At 42.2% G+C, this 24,973-nt stretch overlaps 1 protein-coding gene across 21 annotated transcripts in view; it reads left to right on the top strand.

The window, feature by feature from the left end:
• Window positions 1–24,973, top strand: part of EBF1 (EBF transcription factor 1) — a 412,068-nt gene that overhangs the window by 237,353 nt on the left and 149,742 nt on the right. For all 21 annotated transcript variants that reach the window (XM_015141336.3, XM_015141335.3, XM_015141334.3 and 18 more), the window contains one exon: window positions 20,990–21,071. In XM_015141336.3, the coding sequence (XP_014996822.1) occupies window positions 20,990–21,071 (82 nt within the window). The remainder of the gene's footprint in view (window positions 1–20,989; window positions 21,072–24,973) is intronic.

Genomic DNA, 24,973 nt, shown 5'->3' with positions numbered 1-24,973 from the left:
TCAAATGAAACTGCTTTGGCCCTGGGATCTTGTTAAGCAGCAGAGGAGCATTAATTGAAGGCAGCATTTGACTAAGCTAATTCCGGACATTTCTCTCAACTCCTGTGCCATTGGTTTCAAGTTGCAGGGAACATTTCTGGCTCAGGCCAATGCAGGGAGTGTACATAAACATGGGGTTTATTTTGTCAGGGATGTTCTTGAGAGACTTAATTCTCTACTGATCTTTTTTTGTTCTTTGTGGACATTTATTTACTTTTGAAAATGCCCCTGCAGATCCTCGCTTGAGTGAAAAGGAGATGTGTTCTCATGGCAGGACTCTGTTGCTGATTAGCAAGGCTCTAAAAATTGAGTGTACATTCGGTTACTGCTGTTTTTAACATTCTACTAGGTTGGCTTCATTTCTATACATGAATGATTTTGCTTCAGATATTTTCACAAATCCCCATTTGATAGACGGCATTAATAATGTTTCTCTTCAGCTTCCAGTTCCTTTATTTTTTTTTAGCCTGCCTTTGAGTGAGATTCTTGATAATGAGAGTTCTTAGCCATCACCTTGAATCCTCCAGGGGACACAGGGGACAAGTGACCAGAAAAGGTCCCAGTTGATTTTACTCATCACCCCTTTAGTGAGTGCACAAGAAGAGAGGAGATTTACAGTTAAGGTCCTAAATCAGTTCTGGCTGTCAAAGTTTTTGTTGAGGATTTAGGGAGGCTAAAGCTGAAACTGAGTGTCATCTTGGAGGTTAATCTACTCAGCTCTGGAATGTGTGTCCTTCTCCCTGTGATACTGACATGGTGAAACAGCTGATGGTTAGAGGCCCATGCTCACCCCTGTGCAGGGTGCTGGAGGTGGATGTCATGATGGCAATACCAGAGTTCTGAGGCAAAAGGGATTTATGCGCTGAAACACTCATGCAACAGAGACACAGGATGCACCATGGACTCAGAATGAAGGGGAGGAGGAGTAAAAGAGTCTGAGCCATCAGAAACTGTCACTTGTTTGTCTTACAAAACCTTAAGCAACAACCCTTAAAATTCAAGCTGATCACATTGGCTCAGAAAAGCAGGCAGTGAGGGTTTTCTTGTCTTTCTAAAAGTGAAAAGGGCTCAGTGGCACTGAAGAGAACCATGCCAAGATAGCAGCCAAGTCCTTTCTCAGTGGAAATTGTGAGAGGTGGCTCTTGTCCACATGGTGGTGGCTTGCACTCTGAGTGGGGTCACTTATACCCCAGATCTGCATTCCTATGTCAGAAGCCAGGGTGAGTAGGCGTTCTTCACACATATGTGAATACCTACCAAATCGTGATCAGGGGGCTACAAATAGTGTCGTGAACAAGAACACAGATACTGGCCTTAGTCATGCCTGGATTTGAATCCAGGGTACCTCAAGTACTAGATTTGTGACCTCAGGCAGGTGGACTATTGATAGTGACTACCTTAGTAGTTACTATCTTAGGGTTGTTGTGAGCATTCAATGAGATTATGTTAGTAAAGTGCTTAGCAAATGACCTTGCACATAGTAAGCACTCAAATAATGGTAACTTTAAAAATAAGAATAATTGTAATCATGTTGATAGCATCATTAGTAAGTGCAGAAGTAGAAGTTTATTGGCAGTACTGTGGGAATGTATCCATCAATACTTGTCTTATATTTTTGGAGATCCCAAAGTGAAATGTTAAACTAATGTTCATTTATTCACCAAACAGTGATGTACAAACACGATTCTACTAAGCACTGGGGAGGAAACAGGATCATATAAAATATGTTCCCTTCACATAGATGGTTATAATCTGGTTGACCAGATATGAAATGTAAATGCAGACAGGCAGAGTACAAGGTACTAAGTGACCAATGAGATATCAACAAAAGCCTTGGGAATTTAGATAATACTGTTCTGGCCAGTGTGATCAAGGTGGATTTGGAGTTGGCTTGAGGAGTGGGCTCAATTACCTTGCAGTAGACAGACAGCTTTCCAGAAAGAGGGAACAGTATGCACAGAGGCTTGAAGGTGGGAAGTGGCCAACTTCCGGGGCCAAAATGAAGTGTTGACCACAGGTTAAGTGACATTGTTATCCAGAGGTGGCTTTGGAGGTACAAGTGAATTCGTTTCAGCCAGAAATAGTCCCAGGTGTGGTCAGTGAGGTTCAGCAAAGCCTCATCCCCCTTGACCCCTTCTAGGTGTTCACAGCTGAATGAAGCCATCAGATTCATGCACAGATACACAAAGTATAAAATGACCTCAGTATTGTAAGAAAGACACTCACAGACCTTGGACATCTCAGTTGTATGGAGAAGCGATATGAACTCCAAATGTGAAATTCTGGGAAGTCTTATGAGGAGAGGGAGAATCTTAACCAGACCTGGAAGGATAGGGTGTCGTTGGAAGGGAGAGAAAGGCATTATAGGCAAAAGGAATGATTGAACTAAAGCCTGGAGGTCAGAGAGAGCTCCGATTTTCCGGTGAACATGGGCCATATAATATATGAGGTCCACAAAGTGATTCTAATTTGAGTTAAAGACCAATATAAACGCATACCACTTGACTCAAATGGAGGACAGATAAGAAAGAACTCTTACTGGCCCTTTTTTCACATTACCATTGAGATGCGTCTCTTGTATGCAAAATGGAGAAGGGCTGATTTTTCTTTCGGTAGATAAACAAGTTGTTGGGTGGCAATGATTGTGGTGAAAGTCTTTTAGACCACCCATGGATGTCGGGCAGGAGCAAACTGCCTGAGTCCTCTACTTCTGAAGCTCACTGTCTAACGAGCCAGGACAGCTGCCCATTTTATTCACTGTCTCGCTGTCACTCACCTGGCCCCACCCTGACCTCATCAGGAGGGCTTTACCTTCCCGGAAAAGTGAACCAACTACTTCCACACCAAAAGATCTGTTCAAGCCAAGCCCCTCTTCCTTTCCTCTGAGCCCCCATCTTCTGGAGCAGGCTGCCTCGATGCGAAATACAGAGGTACATTTTAAAAATGTATGTTTCAGAAAAAGAGCAGTAGAAATTCAGCCCCTACTGAATGTTTGTCCCTTAAGCCTTGATTTCTTTAGTTTATACTTTGCTGCTTAAAAGGAGGAGAACGCAGTCTTCAGAGCAAGCCAGTGCCTTCCAGATTTGTTATCTAATGATGACGTTGTTATCCAGAGGTGGCTTTATTTTGAAGTGTGTGTGTGTGTGTGTGTGTGTGTGTGTGTGTGTGTGTTTCCCGTTCTTTTGAGCAAGCGGTTATGAAGAAGCAGTACCAGAGAAGGTAGCATGTGTCAGGCGGGTCTGCTGTTTTCTTTGAAGAATTGCCGTGTCTCAGCTTCTGAATTTCTTAGGAACCTGAACTAATGCAAGTTTACCACTAGATGCAGCCGGTGAAATGCCAGTGTCATATTACAATTAACAGTAATTCTGGTGGCTGTCATCACTTTCCGAACAGAGGATCTCCAGCAAAAGCATGACACCGTCACGGCTGCTAATTCAAAGGCATTGTGTGAACTATGACAGACCTTATGGTGCACCTTTTATGCTTATTCAAATGAATAAAGTCTAGCCACTTAAATGGAGGAGAGGGAGAAGAAGTTCTAACATGTTTCTGCAGATGAGCCCGCGAAGGGTCAACTTGGAAAAAAAAGTTGTGTTAAGGAAAGTAATTAAACAGAGGCAGAGAGATTGAATATTAGTGCTTTTACAGAGTAAATGAGGATAAATTCTGTTAATTATGTGACTTTTTCCAGTACTAATGTGATAATAAAGTACTCTAATTCTGGAGAGGCTTGTCACAATCCCAGCTAAGGCAGTGACCCTTCTACTAGGTGAGACCAAGAAGCAACTTACAAAGCTTTCCAGCGAAAAGCAAGAAATCAAAGTAAAATGGATTTTTTCCCCTCTCTCCATGTTTAGTATGGAAAACTGCTACCCAACACCATCATGAAACTCTTAGTGAATGGACTGTCTTAGTTGAGGCACGAAAGCACTTATGCTTACTTTTTTTTGTTTAGTTCCTGAGGGAAGAAATGTGAGCAATTCAAAGAGTATAAATAGCCCAGTGCAGGATTCTAGTCCAATGATTAACAGCACCAAAAAGATTATACTTGGAATGTGAGTGAAATTTGGTCTTCGGGACTTCAATCTTAGAAAAACTTATGTCATTGTGAATGGGTAGGAACTTGTTTCTAGGGGCAACAGAGATATGAAACTTGATATTTTGCAACATATTAATTGTAGCAGAAGCGCAGAGGAGAGAGTTTGGGGAGATTTTGGGGGACAGCCAGGGGAGTGCCCCAGTGCATGTGACATTTGATGGATGGGATGATGTGTTGTTCAGATGAGAAGGGATGGGAGAGGTGAAGAGAAACTTTGCAAGGAGAGAGCCACAGCATTGGCAAAACTACTGAGTTGGCCAAGTAGAAGGGGTGCTGAGGGAATGCAGAGGATCTAACAGGGTTAGATCCAACCAACCCTGTTGGTCTTCAGATCAACATACTCTCTGAGGTAGAGAGTAGGAGAGAGAAGATGGCAAAGGTAGTTTTGTTCCAGATCACGAAGGAAGGAAGTGATTGCTTCAAGGGCAGAAGAAAGGTTTTTTGTAGTTGCTGTTTTGTTTTGTTTTGTTCTCAATTTTTTTAAATGAGGCATGTTGCCAGATTTTACCATGTAGTGTCTAAGGACTGAGGGAACTATGGTAGCTGCTAGTGCAGGCATATTGCTGTACCCTACAGTGGTAAAGGGAACCCAGGTTCTCAGCCCGGTTGCAGTTCTTCTGAGCACAAGCTGTCTAGTGAGACTCTGCATTCGAATCTTGTCTGAAGCTGCCATGATCTATCTGTTGGCAGGCACGTTACTTAATCTCCCTGTGATTCAGCTGGTTTCTTACCTGGAGCCCTGGGACAGGAATGGAGGCAGGGTGAGTGGACGGGGGAGCATAGGGTTGCTGTGAGGACTAAAAAAATGTACTAAATGTAGTATAAACATTAGCTATGCTTAACTCATTAGTTTTCTAAAGCCTAGCACTTGGTAAAGTATTCAGTTAGGCTACTTTGGAGCAATCTTTCCCTCTAAAAGAATCAACCATCATCAAAAGGAAATTGGTATTCTGAGTCATCTTGGCTAAGAATCACCACACCACTAGAATGTGCAGGCAAACTTGATTCCATAGTTCAAGGAAAAATACATAAAATCCCACATTTTCCCAGGCTGTTCACTTTGAGAACAATTTATCATCATTATCTTTGTAAGAGAAGAACCTTCCATATCAAAAACAACACTCAAAACACTCTCAGGGTTCAGGGAATGTTTTTGGAAGTAGACTGGTTGAGAGGGAACACATACTGGATTCAAGCAGACCCAGTGCTCTCTCAGCACACCGTTTTGCTTAAACTGGGGTGCGGGATTGTGTCAGGTTTCTCTCAAAGGCCCCTCTCTGACATCTGGTAGCCATCAGCAGAAGAACCCCAGAGACAGGGATGAAAACTCAGAGAAGAATTAGGGGCCTCAATTGTAGCCTACTATACCTTCCTGTAGCTTCTTCTCTTCTTGACTTTGAAGACTCTCTACTTTGTTCTAATAAACGATTGTTTTATGACCAATTTTATGTATACCCTCCACTTTGTGTGGCTCTTCCTGCCATACTTAAGAATCTAGCCTGGAGTCAACTGAGAAAGACATTGAAGAACAAGTGTGTGTGTTTGGGGCAGGGCAGAGGGTGTCTCACCATGGTCTCATTTCAGGAGGTACTCAAATACTCTCATTTGAGTATTGCTGGGGCAGGATTTGTTTTCATATGTTACTCTACAGATGACCAGAGGTGCTGGGGAGTAAGGCCTGATGCATAGTCACTATTATGAGTTAGAAAATTCAGAAAGTTGAGATGTCATCAGGCATTAATTTACTTACTCATTCACTTAGCAAATATTTGACTGCCAGATGCCAAGCACTATAATAGGATCTGGGTGTGACAGTGATGGGGAATGAGAGGGGGACCACTGAGGTAGGATATAGGAAGATATTCTTGGGGAGATGACGTCTCAGAGACCTGAAGGATGGGAGAGAACTAGGGCCAGATCCCTCCAGGACCCAGGGTGGGGAAGAGCTTGCCGTGTCTGTGATGTGAAAAGTAGCTCCCATGGCTGGGGTGCTCACGAGTAGCAAGCAGAGGCTGCCACTAATCAGCTGGGTGACCTTGGCCGTGACACCTGACTTCTTGGCGCTTCAGTAGACTCATCTATCAAATGGAAGTGACTTTATCCACTCCCTGTCATATACTTCAAGACTTTTTGTGAGGATCAATTAAAGAAAAGTTAGAAATGATTTTTTTTTAAAGTGATGCACAGTTTAAAAAGGTAGAGCCTGTTTTTAAAAATCATTATTGATTTAGTGGAAAATTATTGCCTATAGAATTTAGCATAAGTTTGAATACCTGTTTTTGATACAAGGAAGTTTATGCCTATTAATACCAGGAGCTGGCTCTTACCACATGGTTTTACTTTTAACTCAGTGCAGGGGAAATCAGTGAGTTCTATGCTAAGATTTTGCTCTCTGTTATGAACAATATATTCTGGGCCGAGATCCTGATTCTTTCATTTACGTGTGACCTTGGGCTCTTTTACCAATTCCCCTTGCCTCAGTACATTCATCTGTAGATGGGAGTATAGTAGGCCCTAACAAAGGTGTGGTGGTAAGGATTCACTGGAATGATTGTGTAAATGCCTGGTGCCTGGCACATGCTAACCAAAATGGGGGCTCTTTATGTGAAAGTGGGAGTGATTCCCATGCCAACAAGGCCTGGCCAGATTCAAGTGTCCTCCCATTAAGTGTAGGAAGGGAAAAAACTTGTTTGTGCTGGGTTTGATGGCATCTTCTTCCATACAGAGAGCTCCAAATTGCTGACTTTGAGGCCACAGGCTCTTTAGAAGCAGGGAGGAAGGCACCGAGTCAGTTGTTTTGTTTCCTGCATGGTTAATTGGTTGTAAAATGCTACTAAAACTTACTGCTTCTGATTAAATTAAGTGCCCTGGGAAATCCAGCTGTGAACAGGTGGGTATTGGAGGTTTTCCCTGTGTTTCTATTCACTGTCTGTGGACAGCCTCATGCTGGTAAATATGCACTGCCTTCACTTTTGCTTCTGGGACCAGATGCTTTTCCCAATGTCTCCCTTCACCCAACTCGTCAGCTGCCAAAGGTCTGGGAGAAAATCAAGCTTGACTACATCTGAATTTCAAGTCACAGGATCCTTAAAAATAACAAAACAAACAAAACACGCCATTGCTTCAAGAGCAAGAACTGTTTGTTTTTTAATGAGTCCCATTTAGTGGAGCCACAGGGGTCCTTGTTTTGTTATTGTTTTTATTTTAAAATGGGCACAAAGTGGCCCTGCCCTACTCTTGCAGACAAATTACTTGCTGCCACTTTGGTTATTACAGTTTAGGGTAGGAGATGCAAACTGCATCCCTCTACCAGATTTGTTTTGTCTGGCCCTTCTGTTGTTTGGAAGATTGGCAAATTTCACACTTAACAATATGTATTTCCAGCTTCTCTTCAAATAGGAGGGTCTGACAACAACTGTACGCATATTGCCCTGTGGAGTCGGTTGGCTGGAGAAGAGTCAAGCTGTCCCTGAAGACAAGACATTGACACTTGAGTTCTGATAATTCCCAGTACTCTCTGGGGTTTTACATGCAGCCTAGTTCACTCATTGATTAACCTTCCCGGGCTCTGTAGGATCTGAGTTTGAGACTCTGAATTTAAAAGCTTCTATCATTTTGAAAGTTAATGGCAATTCTGTATGAGAAATAAAAAATATATACATAAATGTATGTGTGAGTGTGTGCGTGTGTGTGCATGTGATAGTCTTAAGAATATTGAAGTTGTGGAGCCTATAAGTTACCAGCACTCTACTGAATATTCTCTCTCTTACATTTTTGAGATTGTCTCGTCTCCTGCCACCCTCTCAGCACATCTCCTTCTCTACTTCTCCTTACCTTTCTTGGAGGGCGTTGTATGATGTAAGCTCTTCCTACCTTCTCTCCTCCCCACCTATGAAAGCTCACTTTTCCAGTGATTTCTACTAGGTGGAATATGAATGGATTATATTCTATTATAGATTCACCCCAAATGTATTGAATTTTCCAGCGACCCCAGCTGCACATCTTTTTGGGTTCAACTCTAATAAATGGAAATTTCATCTCTTTTTTTAAAGCCACCCAAACAAAAGTCCTGAGACTAGCTCAGATAGGGCCTGATTGGTTTGACTTGGGTCACATGCCAGTCTCTAAAGCAGTTGTATAGTTGGGGGTTATGATGCTCTGACTGGCCAGGTCTAGACCACAAGTGCCCCTTTGGTCCAAGTGTGGAATGTGTTTATGCTGTTGAAATGTAAAGACTGTTGAATGAGGGTGAAGATGTTCTCTAAAAAGAGAATAGCAGACTGTTATCAAAACAGAGTAAAAAGGATTCTGGCAGTCAATTTAGACTCCTTCCATCATCTTCTGAAGCCTCTGGACCCATTCCACAGGAAAACAAGTATACAAAAGTTTGCATACAATGTTGGGGTGATCATGGATGCCATGTAGACCACCCACTGACTGCAGGTTAAGAATATCTGGATTAGATCATTTCTTATCCCATTCTAGCATTTTTCGTTTTAGTAAATGATCAACCAATTTTGTGATAAAATGAAAGTTTTTTTCAGAATTATGTTTCCAGTGTTTCAGGTTTAAACTGAAGCTGTTCAAAAGTGACACATGGGGAGGGCAAGCGAGTGACCTGTGAGCTACAAAGCACCCTCAGGAAGTCTAAATGCTGTCATTGTTCGTCTCTGATACTGCTTTAGTTTCATTTTCCATCAGCATCCTTATGAGATCATGAGAAATAGTGCTTAATAAAGTGTCAGACTCTATTTTGCATTATGATTTCAAAATGATAAATTTCTTCTTCTATTTTTATGGACTAGAACACACAGGCTTATTGGATCGTCCATAATATAGACTAGAATAATTTGGAGCACAGGAGATTATTGTCAGTGCTCTGTGGGCATGATGCTCACTGGTCATTTTTATTTGTAGACTGGTTCTGAGCTTTAAATCCAAATTAAGGAGTCACTTGTTTTTATCTGAGCTCAGCTTGTGTGTGGCGTGTTGGGATGCAGAGATTTTTTTTCAATGAAATCCATTGCTCAAGTTAAATTCATTATCCCCAGTGATGTGTGAGGCCAGGGGATGGCAGGCAACACATGAAGATGCTGAGATTGGGACAAGGGAGGGTATGCTGGGAAAAGTGAACAGACAGATATGGTGAATATTAAAAGGGTAATGATTATTTAAAATAGTTTCAAAACACTTTCATACTTAGCAAGATTCTGTGCCTTTTTTTTCTTCCCTTGAGGAACAGCTTTTTCAGCTGATCCCTTTTGTCTATATGTACTTTTTTTTTTTTTTTTTTTTGGTTGAAAAGTGAGTTTATTTATTTTCCTTGAAGCACAGTTTCCAAATATCAGCTTTCTCTGGCAAACAGGAACCCCTTTCCCCTTCCTCTCTCCACCCTTTCCCTCCCCTCCCCTCCCCTCCGCTTCCCTCCCCTCTCTCCCCTTCCCCTCCCTTCCTCCCCTTCCCCTCCCTTCCTCTCCCCACCCTTCCCCACCCTTCCCCTCCCCACCCCTCCACACCCTTCCCCACCCTTCCCCTCCCCTCTTCTCCCTTTCCCTTCTTCCCTTCCCTTCCTTTCTCTTCCCTTCCCTTCTTCCCTTTACTTCCTTTTTCTTCCGTTCCCTTCTCCCTTCCCCCTCCCCCTTCCCCTTCCCCTCCCCTTCCCCTTCCCTTCCCCTTCCCTTCCCTTTCCTTCTTCCCTTTCTTGACAAAGTCTTACTCTGTCACCCAGTCTCGGTTCATTGCAACCTCCACCTCCTGGGTTCAAATGATTCTCCTGCCTCCGCCTCCTGAGTAGCTGAGATTACAGGTGTGCACCACCATGCCTGGCTAATTTTTGTATTTTTAGTAGAGACTAATTTTTGTATTTTCAGTTTCACCACGTTGGCCAGGCTGGTCTCAAACTCCTGACCTCAGGTGATCCGCCTGCCTCCCAAATTGCGGGGATTATGGGCATGAGCCATCATGTCTGGCTAAGAACCTTTTCCTTTCCCTGCAGCTTGAACTGGGATAAGAGAGGATGGGTAGGGAAATTTTATTGTTATTTCTACTCAGCAATATTTTGACTAAAGGTGTTTTTGTTTTGTTTTGTTTTGTTTTTTTGAGATGGGATTTCACTATGTTGGTCAGGCTGGTCTCAAACTCCTGACCTCAAGCAATCCAGGTGCCTCAGCCTCCTAAAATGCTGAGATTACAGGCGTGAGCCACCGAGTCCGCCCTGACTTAAGTTTTTATGCTGAATTTCAATTACACATGATGAGATGCCCAGGCAATTCATGATTTCTAGTATATAGCTCCATCATTTCACTTATCATATACTATTGATATTATTGTTAATTTTAAGAATCAACTAGCTATCAATTTTCAAACTTTAGTGTGCATCAAAATTATTCGAATGCCCCCTGGTCCAAGTGGACTCATCCCACAAGAAAGAGTATGTACAGAAATTTGCATAGAGTTCCTGGTTTCTCTCTACCAGGGCAAGTTTCCCAGGTAATTCTGATGAAGACCGACTGAGAACTGTACTTCAGTGAATTTTCACAAGGGAAGGGACTGGGTTATCTGTTGTATGCCTTCTCTTTGGTGCAAAGTAGGTGCTTAGTAAATACTTATTGAATGAAGGACAGACTGAATAAATAGATAACCTAAGAAAATAGGCTGAATAAAGAAATAGTAAATCATTAAGAGTTTTAACTAAGGGTTTCAACAAAAGTCAGCAGAATGATCTGTAGAATTTTGGTGAAGGAACTAAACAGACTTTAGTTACATGGCCTTTTATTCCTTTGGGTTACACTTGAATGTTGGGAAAACAATGGCAGGTTTAACTTAGAGATAAAAATTTCTCAGCACCAAAGTTTAAAATATTAAGTAGGAAGTTAAGGACACCAATGGTGTGGAGCCTTCCTAGTTGATACTTATGTATGAATTATGCAATATGAAATGAATAAATGATCTACATTTTACAGAGTATGAGATGGATAGCTCTTAACTGTTCACATTTGAGTAAAATGGTAAACCTTAGAGCATAAAGATTTTGAGAAAGCCGCTCGTAATCTTTAGTTCTTAATTTATTCCTTGTAGAATGGGGCCAACATCCCTAGGTTCTGTGCTGAATGATACTCACTTCAAGTTTTACAGTGCAGTTGTTTATTTCATTAAAGTAGTACGTATTCATAAAAAATTCAGAAAATATAGAAGAAAGACATAATCTTTGTGCTATAATTCAAAGCTAACCACCATTAATATTTGCAGCTAGTTTAAGTCAGCTGTGTATTACAGCTGTGCAGGGAGCTGTCGGGAATGGAAAGGCACTATCAGAAGTTGGTGGTGTCATGGAGGAGCAGATCATTATACAAGCAACTGCAGGCCTTGCAGTGAAGACCAAGTGCGACAAGTGCTGTAACAGAGTGTAGGTGGCAGGGATTAATTCTAGCTCCGGGTATCTGGGAAGGTTTCATGGGCTCAGTACATTTATACCGCACCTGGAGGGATAAGTGGGATAATGGGAAGCTGAGATGGTGTGGGAGTGAGGGAGGCATTTCAGATCCAGGGAGGCAGCCTATGGTGAAGGCAGGAAGGAGATTTCATGTTCAGGGCACAGGATGTAGCTCAGTGTGACTTAAACAAAGAATGCTGAAAGGTGAAGAGTAGGAGAGCACATTTTTGGCATTATTAGGGACTTTGAAAGATTCACTGATCCAGCCCCTGCCAGAACAACCCACAACAGATTAGTATTTTAAAAGTTTTCAATCTTCTTTGGCAATTACTCGAGTATTCTATCATCCTAAGAGTCAAAAGTTTTCCTGGGAATTTGAATGTAAGGAGTTGTCTTCTTTTTTTATTTTTCTTTTGGAGAAAAACTTGAATCAAAGTCATGGTGCTCTTAGTAAAATTGGTATTGAGTGAGAAGAAGCAGTACATATTGGACTCTCTGGAAAGGTCTGTTGGTTGAGAAAGTGAATGAATGTGTGACAATGAACATTTGTACTTTATGAAGTCTTGAAAAGAATCATAAGTTGAGCATCCAGGCAGAACTGTATGCCTCAGTTACTGTGGACTTGAACTGCTTGATCTCTCTCTGACATCTGTCACCTCCACAGGGGAAGTTAATATCGAAACCCTCTGAGTCCTTAGAAGGGAAAAGTGAAATTCTAACATGAGATTCTAAATGAATCTGCTTTAAAATGCTAAACACATGTGTATTGAACAAGGAGATATTAAAAGCCTTTCATTTTCAACCTCTGGCTTTCTGTCTGCATGAAAGACATTCAAAGGTAGTGACTGATGACAATCATAACTACATGTAGTATAATTTAATCCTTATGATGATGTTCATTGACTCTTCCCAAGAGAACCAGGTTACATTGGTTTTGTTTTGGCCACTGTTCTCTATATTTGGGTTGGTTCTGTTACTAGATCACCCACTGGTCTTTCATTATGGTTAAAATGCATTTGAGGGATCACAAATAGGGTGAGAGTGGTTGGGAGCAAAATCAAAAAATATTAAAATCTATAACTGGCTATAATCTAGTGAAAGTGCTGGCATATCTAGTGAAATGATTATGCTGGCTTCAGTTGTAATTTCAAATGAGTCTGGTGATGATAATAAGAATATAGCCAGATACGGTCAATGATCCACAATCCCGTGATATGTGATATATATATCTATATATATATCTATATCTCTATCTCTATCTATCTATCTATCTATCTATCTATCTCATGTAAAGAATATAGTTTAATGGATGTGGGCTTTGGAGTCAAACTGCCTGCGTTCAACACTTGTTACTAGATGTGAAACCTTGGGCAGATTACCTTATCTCTCGATAGCATTATCTGTAAAATGAGAAAAGAAGTAGAATCTCATAGGATTGTTGTGCAGAGTAAATAAATTAATACATACAAAGCACTCAGGACAGGGCCTTACACATGTTGTAGTGCTTGTGTTTGCTGTATTAACTACTAAGTTGAGGAGCTGAGGCTCCTCCTGCCTCATTTTTTATGCTTGGCTTTGTGGGGTGGGTCGCTGTTACTGAAGCAAAGTTGCCACCTGCCTGTGCATCCTTTTCAGCCTGGGGAAAGATTTGCACCAGTAACCCAGAAGTGCAAGGCCTGATACCTTTGCTCAAAACCTGTCCCTAGGTCTGCAGGAACTCTGTGGCCATGATTCCCAGTAGAAATTGGGTTCCTTGCAATGGAAACAGTTTAAAACAAATGCGTCCTCAGTCTGTCTCCAGTTCCAAGAAGGACAGACACTTGATTTTGTGATCTGCCTCATTCCTGCCACATTTCAAAGCACTAGGATGACTTCAAATGTGTGCCTAGGGCCAGAGTTTGCACCTTAATATGTTTTGGCAAGAAACACTTGGCATTTGAGTAATCTGTGTAAAAGAGCATCCCTGAGGGTAAACATCATCTCTACTACACGTGAATGTAGAATTCTTTCTCTCTTAAATTTCCAGTCAGACCTTGCGAGGGGAGTAAGTTCGGCTAGATAGCCAGAAGTCAGTGTTAAGCTACAGCACCCTTGCTCTAACCTCCCTTCTCTGTGTCATTTCTAAGAAATTGTAATTTTTTCTTTCCCCATTGGGCACTGGTTGGTTGTCCTGTCTTCTACCTATTCACTGTCTCAAGCCTTTTTCCTGCCTTTCAGATTTGACTTCTAGTATGGGGAGACCTATGTGGAGTGGGTCCTTTTCCTTAAAACTATTTTTAAATTATTTCATTGGCTGCTGTGCTATGACAACACCATCTTGTTTTTTTTTTTTTAAATTCTTGCCACGAATGATGCCCTTCCCTCAAGGGCATACTCTGAGCTCTGAGGTAATGAATGCTTTTCAGGTTGATCATGTTCATCCCTTCAGGCTGAGAACACTTTCCAGAAATGCCCAAGATCTAAAGGACCTTGGCCAGCGGAAAAGGTAAACTTCTTGAAGTCAGTGGCCAAGAATAGGGGCAGCCACATGCTCTCCCCCTGGGATCCCAAGATAGTGCCACAACTTGGTACCATTCCACCCTCCACTGCTGGGAGAGAGGAGAGAATTTGCTTCATCTGTGCAGAATTCCCCCCAGGATCTTATTCCTCCCTTTTCTGCCCACCCCACCTCTCAAACAGAGTGATCGGTGCTTAAGTCAAAGAGGGTCTCTCTCGGGAATGCATGTTAATATCAGAAAAGGAGAGGAAGTCAGCCCGGCAGTGAGCAACCTTTACCCTTACATGGGTTCGGCCTCCTCAGCTTGCCCTTGTGTCATCCTGGGATTTTGGCAGCCTTATGGGTATCAGATTTTCACATGGATGAACTGTACTCTACAATTACTTCTGTGTGCTAGGAACCAAAACGCTTTCTTTGACATTGAAAATAGAGTTTTCTCCTTTTCACTGTTTTGGCCTACTCTGTTGCAAGGGAGATCCATTTTTCAGGGCCGTGAAACTCTTGTTTACCTCTTCATGGAGCTCTGTGTCTTTGAAGGCTACCAGGAGGTAGTGATGACATTTCAGAGAAAGCCCCTGGCAGCTGAGGTGGGCTGGGTAGGGATAGGTGCTTTTTGCTTCAATATTTTCAATTTGAGAAGGAATCCTTATATTCTTAGAAAGACTTCCTTGGTTATTTCTGGGCAGTAGGCTTGGTCATGGAGGCAAGAGGTTCTGCATTTCTTTTTCAAAGCAAAGGTGATGGTGCCATCTATGGAAACAACTTTTCCAAAGAGGTCCTTTTAATCATGAGGCATTTTGCTGTCTGCCCTCCAGTGTGTGGGGTGGGAACAGCTTGAACTTCACATAGAAAGGATCCCACAGTTGTTTCCACATAGCTGTTTCCTGCATTGGGCCAGAGCAAGTCTCCGTGTCCTGAATATCTTCGGGAAGGATCATCTGCCACATAACCATCTGCAGGCATAAGTCAGGAGAAACTTTCGAGGAGCCTTAAGATTGCAAATGGGGGTTTTATGTCTCGGTTTAGGTGTGCCTTGATGCTTTTCCTGTCCAGCATGGACATTATGAGAGCAGCTGCAAAAATCCAAACGTGATTTTTCAGAATTTGGGTTGGGGGAGGTAAAAACTCAACCTGCTCAGCCCAGATTGATTGCAATGCTTTGCATAATAATTAATGATGTACAAGCTGTTGCCTAATGGGCAGTTTTTCTGTGTGTGCCCTTCAGTTCTGACTAGCTGGAGTCCTCCACGATTTAAGGCACTACCCCTTTCCTTTATGTGTCTTAGCCTTTGGGTAAAGCTGCTGTAGTCATTATTATCTTTCTTTGGTGGTGGTTTCTTCCTCTTCTTTTTTTTTTTTCTTCTTTTTGTAGGTCATTCAATGAAACCTATAGTTCTCATTGGGTACATAGGTCTTTGCTTCTTTTCTTGACCTTAACATTTAAAGAGAGAAGAATACTTTTTGTGTCTGAAAATCTCAACATCTCTGAGTGCTAGGCAGTGAGCAGTTGCCAGGGATAAATGATGCTGAAAAGAATTATCACTTCCTCTATGGCAGGTTCTATTTCAACACTCCATGTATGTTAGCTCATTTAATTCTCTTAACTCTTTAAAGTAGGTTCTAATGTTCCTCCCATCTTACGGATGAGAAAATTGAGGCACAGAGAGGTTAAATAATTTATCTAAAGTCACCCAATTAATTAAGGAGTAAAGCTAGAATTATGGTGAAAGCTGCACAGTGATCCTAGGAGAGAGGTACTATTATTCTCATGTTTTAATGAAGCCACTGAGGGTCAGGGAGTTGTTGAAATTTACCCAGGCTTGTCTTAGCTCCAATGCAAGCTCTTGCCCAGTATACTCTACTGCTGTCTTTACTGTAAAAACGCCCTCATTTCTATCCCTTGGAGACCCTAGACTCCATTTTGTTGAGCAAGTATTTACTGAAAACCCACTCGGTTCTAGGTCTTATGCTGGGCACTATGTATGCAGGGATGATTTTTTAAAAATTTTATATCCTCTTGTAGACGAGTCAGATCCTGCTGAGTAATTCATTTAATTTTCCTTTTTGGGGAGTCCAGAGGTGCCTTTTGGTCTTGAGTACCATGCTGGTCACATGGAAGCTAGTCAAACTAGATACTAATATCTGTTGGTTGGTAAAAGGTGATACAGGTATGTCATTGAATAAGCAATTTTGTTCTACAAATATTTGTGTTGGCTTCAGTTAGTTCCATGATGGGCTCATGTCCTACACTGGCCTGATTGATGAACCTAAATACAACTTTTAATAGGATGTCACTTTTGGTTTTATGACTGTCACTTTCCCATTTGAGGTAGTAGACTAAACAGTTTAAGAGCACAGGCATTCAGCTCTTACAGGATTGGCTTGAGAAGCTAATATTATGTTGGGAAAATCATATAACTAGACATCAGGACATGTGGATTACAGTTCCAGCTCTGATATTCCTTATTAACTACATGAATATTGTCATGTCTTCTGATATCTCATTTTTCTCACAGGCAAAAGGATGAGGTTAGACTAAATGATGGTTAAGATCACTTATAAAATCCTAGAGTTCATGGAAAACACAAACCATGACTAGTCCTTTTGGTCAATTTACGAGATTGGTTGTTGACTGTAGATAAATCCCTTAATTTTGTTGTCTTTGTTTTCTTGCCTTTCAAATGGCTTTGATAATTCCTGGTGTGCCTAATTTATAGAAATTCCATGAGGATTTAGTGAGATATTGGGAATATAAGTGCTCTGAATAATTAACGCATAACATGAACCCAAGATATTATTCGTACTGAAAGTTAACAGAAAGATGTCGAGTTTCTCGTTACCTCCTTCCCTCCCCCCTCAAAAAAAAAAAAAAAAAAAAGACTTGAGTTAAAAAGGAGTTTGATCCTGGTCAGGCTGTTTCCTGGAGTTTATGGAACTCCTTGGAACTCTACAGGGTCAATAGGGGCTTTGTCCTGCTGCGGGTCAGTTTCCCACAGTTGGGGTAAGGCTGCCACACTTTTTCTCCTGACAACACTTTATCAAACACACCCGCCTCACAAAATGCGGCAATTCATTAGACAAAAGTGAGGTTTTGAGTTACAATAACCTCCACTTTGTTAAAAGCCCCCTCGGAATCTGAGATCTTCTCCGTAGGCCAGCAGACGTGCACGTGTTCCCTGGTTTACAAAGGCCTTATAAACTTAGCCTGATAAGTCATCCCCCAAATTCGTGTGCCATGTCTGTCTCTCAGTGGGGATATTTTTAACTCCTCCTTCTAACTCCTCTCAGTTCCTTTAAGGAAGTGTAATCCAAAAGGGTCAGGCCCTTGGCTTTTACTTAGGGGAAAACTTTGAAAGAATTTCTGAGGCTCCCTCTGGGGTAGGGTTGGCTTTCCCCAAAAGAATTGGCCCTTCAGAGCGTCTTTGCCACATAAGGGCTTGTGTGAGGCCTCAGGCACCAGTTGACGGCCGTGTCTTCCCCACGACAGATGGTCAAGCTTTCAATTTCAGCAAGTGATCCACTGTTGAGGGGGCAGGCGGGGGACTCTGCCAGCATGCCAAGTGACAGGCCAGCTTAGGGTAACAGAGATCTGGTGTGTGCCCGGCATAGCTTTTGTGCTAACGATGGGCTGCTGACAGGCGCCCTGCCCCGGCTCATCTTTGAGGCAGAAGATCCCCTGCTCCCTTGATTCTGTTTCTCCCTGGCAGAGCTGGTGTCCTGTTTGCCTGTCTTTCAAAATTCATTTTGGCACCAGATGGACCCCCTCATGGTGGCTAGCAGTTGTCTGACTTGAAGAAGTCAGAGGGTGTGCTGACAGCTCCTTCTAGCACAACCTGAATCTGGCTGTCGGGTCTGGGCTCAAATGGCTTAAACACACACAGGCGGCAAATATTACCAACCCTGGGGAAGCAAGCAGGGGGGCCCTCTGGAGGGAGAATGGCAATGATGTCTACCTCCATAATGTTCACATTGCTGTTGTTTGTGGAAATCATGATACTAATAATTACTCTTAGTAGTTTGATTAGTCTTATTTACTCTTATTAGCAAAATTGCTGTTACAGTACGATTGCTATCAATGGTACAATTAGTATTAACATCATTACTGCACTACTTCTGTTATTACTAAAACTACTACATCATGATGGTTAAGAGTATAGTCTCTGGAGCTACACTGTCTGAATTTGAATTGAACACTGAGGTTCAGGGAATTGTTGAAATTTACCCAGGCTTGTCTTAGCTCCAATGCAAACTCTTGCCCAGTATACTCTACTGCTGCCTTTACTGTAAAAACGCCCTCATTTTTACCCCTCGGAGACCCTAGACTCCATTTTGTTGAGCAAGTATTTACTGAAAACTCACTCAGTTCTAGGTCTTATACTGGGCACTATGTATGCAGGGATGATTTTTTAAAAATTTTATATCCTCTTATAGACGAGTCAGATCCTGCTGAGTAATTCAGTTAATTTTCCTTTTTGGGGAGTCCAGAGGTGCCTTCCTAGCTTTTGGGCAAGTTATTTCACTTCTGTGAATCTCAGTTTCCTTATCTATAAAATGGGATTAATAGCAGAGGTTACTTAGGAGGGCTGTATGAGAAAATGGATTTGTTCTTAGCATTGAACTGAGCACAAGGTAAGCACCCAATACACGGAAGCCATTTCTTATGACTGCCGCCACCAGTGTACCTACCATGTATCTGTTACTCTGCCTTATCTCTTATTCACAATTTCCCCATACAGTAAGGCCTGTTATTATACCAGTTTATAGATAAGGAAAGTGTGGTGCAGAGAAGTTCAGCTCCTTATCCAAAGTCACACAGGTAGTACCTGTCAGTCAGGATATGAATCTCATTATTCTGGGTGTTTCTAATGACTGTGGCCTTTCACCATATCACACCCAGTCTTGTTGTCAATTTAGTGATAATCAGCCCTCTCCTGGGGCTTGAGGTAGCTTAGAAATATGCCCTTCTAACTGGTTGTTCTAGAAAGCAGCAGCCAGTTTTCATGTCTTCAGTGTCTATGGATATAGGATTGAACCCCATCAAGATATGAGGATCACAACTATCAGCTCCACTGTATTAAATAGTTTCTGAAAGCCATGCGTGATCAGCAGGGCTACCCAGCACTTGCCTTCCGAGAGCTCAGATCAATAAGACATTGTAAAGGCACTTAGGATTTGGGCCACTCCCTCAATCCCCCTTCCTGTACCAAATCTATCATATTGAAAGTGAGCAGGAATCAGTGACTGGCTGATTGTCCTGTGCAAGGACAGTGTGGGTCTTGGTACCAGGAAAGGGGAGCTCAAAATCGGATTTTGTTTCACACAGCTGGGCTTCAGCAGTCTGTATGCCATTTGTCTTGGACAAAAGGTTGATCAACTTTGGCTTCTGTGGAGAGAATCTGGAAGTAGTGGCAAGTGATTATTTAGAGGCCTGCTTTCATTGATGGGCAGTCAAATGTTGTGTGGTGTTCAAAAGTCATTTTAGGAAGATGTTTGCATGTTTAAATGTTACTCTTTTGGTTGAAAAAGCCATTGTTTGTCTCTAAAGAATGATTGCCACAACATATTCCCATCTTGGCAGATTCTAAGAGACCAGGGAGGAGAGGGATTCATCTGGGACTTCTCTCAGTTTCATGTTCAGAAATTGGCTGAACTCTGTATATCTTCGTGTAGTGCCCTTGTTATAGAGGACCCCGGTGTTACATGATTGACAGACATTGCAGTCAGAGCCAAATTCAGACTGAGGCATCATGGGGTGATAGTTCTTCATAATCTATTTGTGTTGAGGTGGAGATTTTACTCCAGTGTGGACTTGAAGTGGAAGAAAGGGGAAGAGAATTGAATTACAACAAGAATTCAGTTGACCAGCATTGTAATGCATTTTGATATTTTTAGGGAACATTTGGGCCTGAAATTCACAAGCACATCACGTCTAGGCCTGGTAGTAAAACAGATGGCAAAACTTAGGTATCTTTGGAAATACTTCTTTTCCCAAACCCGGGCAGATAGAAGGTTTAATTACAGGTGGCCGACATGATTGCCCGAATATGACACTTTTAGTAGCTGCTGCTTTTCCATGATAGACTTTAACAACTGTGATGGTTACATAAGAAATAACTCAGAAAGTTATAGGGTGACCATATAATTTATCACCCAAACCGAGACATTTTTGAGAGTTAAAGTAGGCACTATTAATACATACACCAGTATGGCTGGTATAAACTGGGATTTTTCTTGGCAAATTAGGACCTTTGGTCACCCTAGCGAGTAAAACCCATGAATCTCACTATAGAAGCAATTCAGAAACCAAGGTGGCAGTGAGGCAGGAAAATCTTTATTCAGTCACAGCTAGCTCTTGTCTACAGCAGACAGTTAAAAAAAAAAAAAAACATTCAGGAGCTATTTGAGAAGTCAAAGGAGTTTAGTTTGTGAATTTTCCTTATTTCTCATGGGTACTACTAATTGAAACATTTTACTTGACAGACTAAGATAAAAAGTGTTTACCAAATCCTTGTGTTCATCCACCATGTATTTGCCAGTTCATCATCTGTGAGTTTATAGGGCTTAAATTCCATGTTGTTGTTGAGGACCATGAGTAATTCTCAGACAGTTATGTCCAACTGGAACCTATCTTAAATTATGATGAAAGCCTTTCCTCTGTATGAGTGAAAATACTTCCTTGGAGCTTGATTCTTCTGTGAGATCTGTTGGCAGTGCTGAGAGTGTTTGTGTCATAAGGAAGGTCCAGCGTGGATACAAAACAAAGGCTAAGGCCACAGATTAAATACTGGCTCTAACACCATGCTGAATACTTCAGAAAACATGTAAAGAGAATCAAATGCACAACCCAGGGGTGACTTACCTCTTTTTTTCCCTCCCATGTCAGAAACCGAAATGCTAACCATGATGATTTGTTTCTTCACAGGTTCTTCTTGAAATTCTTCCTCAAGTGTAACCAAAATTGCCTAAAGAATGCAGGAAACCCACGTGACATGCGGAGATTCCAGGTGGGTCTGACTTGTCTTTCTTGAATCTCAATAATGGCATGAATATCAGGACAGGATAAAAAAGTCTTAGGCAGAAGATATGTAGTTGTTTTCCCAGAGGCAAAGAGCAGCTGAGGCCATGGGTCCCCCAGGTATCCACAATCTAGGAGTTGTCTAGAAGAGAGAAGAGTGGAAACTGTACTACCTGTGCTCACTGGTTGTGACAGTGGTGTTCTTTGAGTCTAGTTTTGGCTTCCTGAATGGACTCACACACCTAAACCCCCAAAGATTAAAGTAAATAGAAATGATTAATTCTTTGCCTAAAATTTTGTATGTAGAAAACCAGCACATAAGAATAAAGAGGCAGGGTGCAGTGGCTCATGCCTGTAATCCCAGCACTTTGGGAGGCTGAGGTGGGCAGATTGAGGTTAAGAGTTCAAGACCAGCCTGGCCAACATGGTGAAACTCCAACCCTACAGAAAAATACAAAAGTTAGCTGGATGTGGTGAATTTGCCTGTTGTCCCACCTACTCAGAAGGCTGAGGTAGGAAGATCACTCGAACCCAGGAGGTGGAGGTTGCAGCTGAGATCATGCCACTGCACTCCAGCCTGGGTAACGGAGTAAGACCCTATACCACCCACCAAAAAATCAAAACAACAACAACAAACAAACAAACAAACAAAAAAACAGTAAAGATTACAACTGGTAAAACTGCTCTGCTTTACAGTTATGGTTTTCTCTTCCTTTGCTTCTCTCTGCTCACCTCTTCCAATCTTGGAAATTGTTAGCGGTAGCTGCCTATCGTAAATGGGCAGAGATGTTAGGAAGCATAACATCTCTAAAATGATATGGATAACAGTTCTGTTTCAGAAATGTCCTTAATTGTACATTTACTAAAGGAAGAGGACTCACAAACAAATGCATTTACTTCTTCTTCTTTTTTTTTTTTTTTTTTTTTTTTGAGACGGAGTCTCGCTTTGTCGCCCAAGCTGGAGTGCAGTGGCGCCATTTCGGCTCACTGCAAGCTCCGCCTCCCGGGTTCATGCCATTCTCCTGCCTCAGCCTCCCGAGTAGCTGGGATTACAGGTGCCCGCCACCACGCCCGGCTAATTTTTTGTATTTTTAGTAGAGACGAGGTTTCACCAAGTTAGCCAGGATGGTCTCAATCTCCTGACCTTGTGATCTGCCCGCCTCGGCCTCGCAAAGTGCTGGGATTACAGGCGTGAGCCACTGCGCCTGGCCTGTGAGCCACTGCGCCCAGCCGCATTTACTTCTAAGACATAAAATGGTTCTTGGATTTTAGGAAAGGTTGTTGAGTCTAGACGTGGTGCTTCTCAAACTTAAAAGCGCTGAAAATCCCCTGAGGATCTTATTAAAATGCTAATAGAGGTCTGGGGTGGGACTGGAATTCTGCATTCCTAACAAGCTGCTGTATGATGCCAAAGCCATGGCCCACATTTTGAGTTGCAAAGTTTTAGACCCTTGTGCTGCTCTCCACCTAATGGCATGGCTAAATTATTTGCACGGTCAATGTTAGTTTCCCTGTCAGAGCAACGATCCATTTATGTATGCTCATATGGTCCATCAGGGAAACAGCATGGTGTTTAAAGTATGCTTTTAAGTATATTTAGTCAGCTTTAAGTGTAGATTGAAATGTATGATCTCTGAGAGGATCTTGAAAAATGTTAGCTGCACCTTCATTCTCTGATGGGAAAAAGGAAAGATGATCTTGAGCATTGATTGGGGATATCAATATCTCTTAGTCTCCGAGATGATTTATTTTAAGGAGGTGAGACTTACTAGTCTCATTAAAGAACAAATGCAGTAGAAAAAAAGTCATGTCTCCTGAGATTCTGAGGTACTTCTCTAAAATCATCATCTTGGCCTCACCATCTTTTGTCTTGACACACAAGAATGGGGAGGTTTCTTTTTTTTTTGAGATGGAGTCTCACTCTGTCACCCAGGCTGGAGTGCAGTGGGGCGATCTCAGCTCACTGCAAGCTCCGCCTCCCGGGTTCACACCATTCTCCTGCCTCAGCCTCCCAAGTAGCTGGGACTGCAGGCGCCCGCCACCACACCTGGCTAATTTTTTTGTATTTTTAGTAGAGACGGGGTTTCACCATGTTAGCCAGGGTGGTCTCGATCTCCTGACCTCATGATCCACTCGTCTCGGCCTGCTGAGGTGCTGGAATTACAGGTGTGAGCCACCACGCCCAGTCAGGAATGGGGAGGTTTCTAGTTTCTTCGAAAATGTTTCCTCTGGTCATCTTCTGACTTCAAACTTGGTGTTCTCAATCCCATAGAGGATTTTTTTTGTGTTATGTTTGAGTCAGCTTTGCAATTAAGCTGGCAAAACCACACGTGGTGCTATAAGTGTGTGTTGCTTAGGGTCTCGCTACATGAGGCTGAAGTTTGGAATAAACTGTTTTGCAGCTTACTTTGGTCTTGACATGAGCCTTATATTTCTTTTTTTTTTTTTTTTTTTTTTTTGAGACGGAGTCTCGCTGTGTCTCCCAGGCTGGAGTGCAGTGGCGTGATCTCGGCTCACTGCAAAGTCCGCCTCCCTGGTTCACGCCATTCTCCCGCCTCAGCCTCCCAGTAGCTGAGACTACAGGCGCCCGCAACCACGCCCGGCTAGTTTTTTGTATTTTTAGTAGAGACGGGGTTTCACCATGTTAGCCAGGATGGTCTCGATCTCCTGACCTCGTGATCCACCCGCCTCGGCCTCCCAAAGTGCTGGGATTACAGGCTTGAGCCACTGCGCCCGGCGAGCCTTATATTTCTTTTGACCAAAGCTTGGGTTAGGAACAAAGTATAGCTGGGCATGAAACAATGTATGTCTAAGAAACGTGTCTAATGCCTAATGTATACCAGGATTAATTCTGCTGTACCTCTTAGGGCAGCAGAGTTTGGGATGGACTTTGATGACATTGGAAACCTAAAAGAGCATTCATATAGAACTTCCAGGTGCTCTCTTTTCTTTGTGGAACCTACTAGTAAAACGTCTGAAAAGGTTGAATTATAGAAATATACCTCTTATACAAGATGAGAAACCAATTTAGTCTATTATTTTTGAGAGCATCTACAAAGCTTCTATTTTGCAAATGAAATAGTTATTCTTTGTTTAGTGGAAGGGCTGCTGAGATGAGGAGGCATAACATAGATATCTGGAAAGTCTTATAATCCTTTGGAGCTTCAGTTTCCTAAACTGTAAAATGGAGTAAAAGTGACGATTCTGCTTATATCACTACATATGAAAGAAAGCAATATTTTGCGTGTATAGCTAATTTGTAAGTGATAAAATACAAATGCAAGCCTTTGGAGAAAATCTATGTGATAAACTGAAGATGGATCATGAGTTCAGTCTAGGGTTTCTCAACCTGGGCACAGTTAACATTTTAGACTGGATAATCCTTTTTTGGGGGAATTGTGGGGGGTGCCCCCATGCATTATAGGATGTTTAGCAGTGTCAGTGGCCTCTACCCTCTAGATGCTAGTAGAGAACATCTACCTCCCAATCATGACACCCAAAAATGTCTGCAGACATTGTCAAATGTCCCCTGGTGGAGAGGGAAGAGGCAACATGGCCCCTGACTGAGAACTACTGAGTTAGTCCTATATCTAATAACCTCTGACAAGCTCTTACTGGTGACAGTGCCACTGTCCCAAAAAGTGCACACTTTGATTAAGTGTGAGAGCTGCCCAGCACAAAGTGCATACTGTCTTTCAGATAAATATGATTTATCTGAACTCTGACACTGACAATGCTCTTGCCTGTGATTCTCAAATGGGTCCTAAAATAGATCAATAGGGGCAGCTACCTTGGCCACCATAGAGTCAGTTTTTGAGTTAAAGATGAGCCATGTCTTTCTTTATTAACAATGACAAATTCCAGGCTGGGCGCGGTGGCTCAAGCCTGTAA

The sequence above is a fragment of the Macaca mulatta genome, chromosome 6 (assembly GCF_049350105.2).
Source record: "Macaca mulatta isolate MMU2019108-1 chromosome 6, T2T-MMU8v2.0, whole genome shotgun sequence".
Taxonomy (NCBI): Eukaryota; Metazoa; Chordata; class Mammalia; order Primates; family Cercopithecidae; genus Macaca; species Macaca mulatta.
Note: the sequence above shows the minus strand (reverse complement) of the source record. Positions and strands in the feature narration are given on the sequence as shown.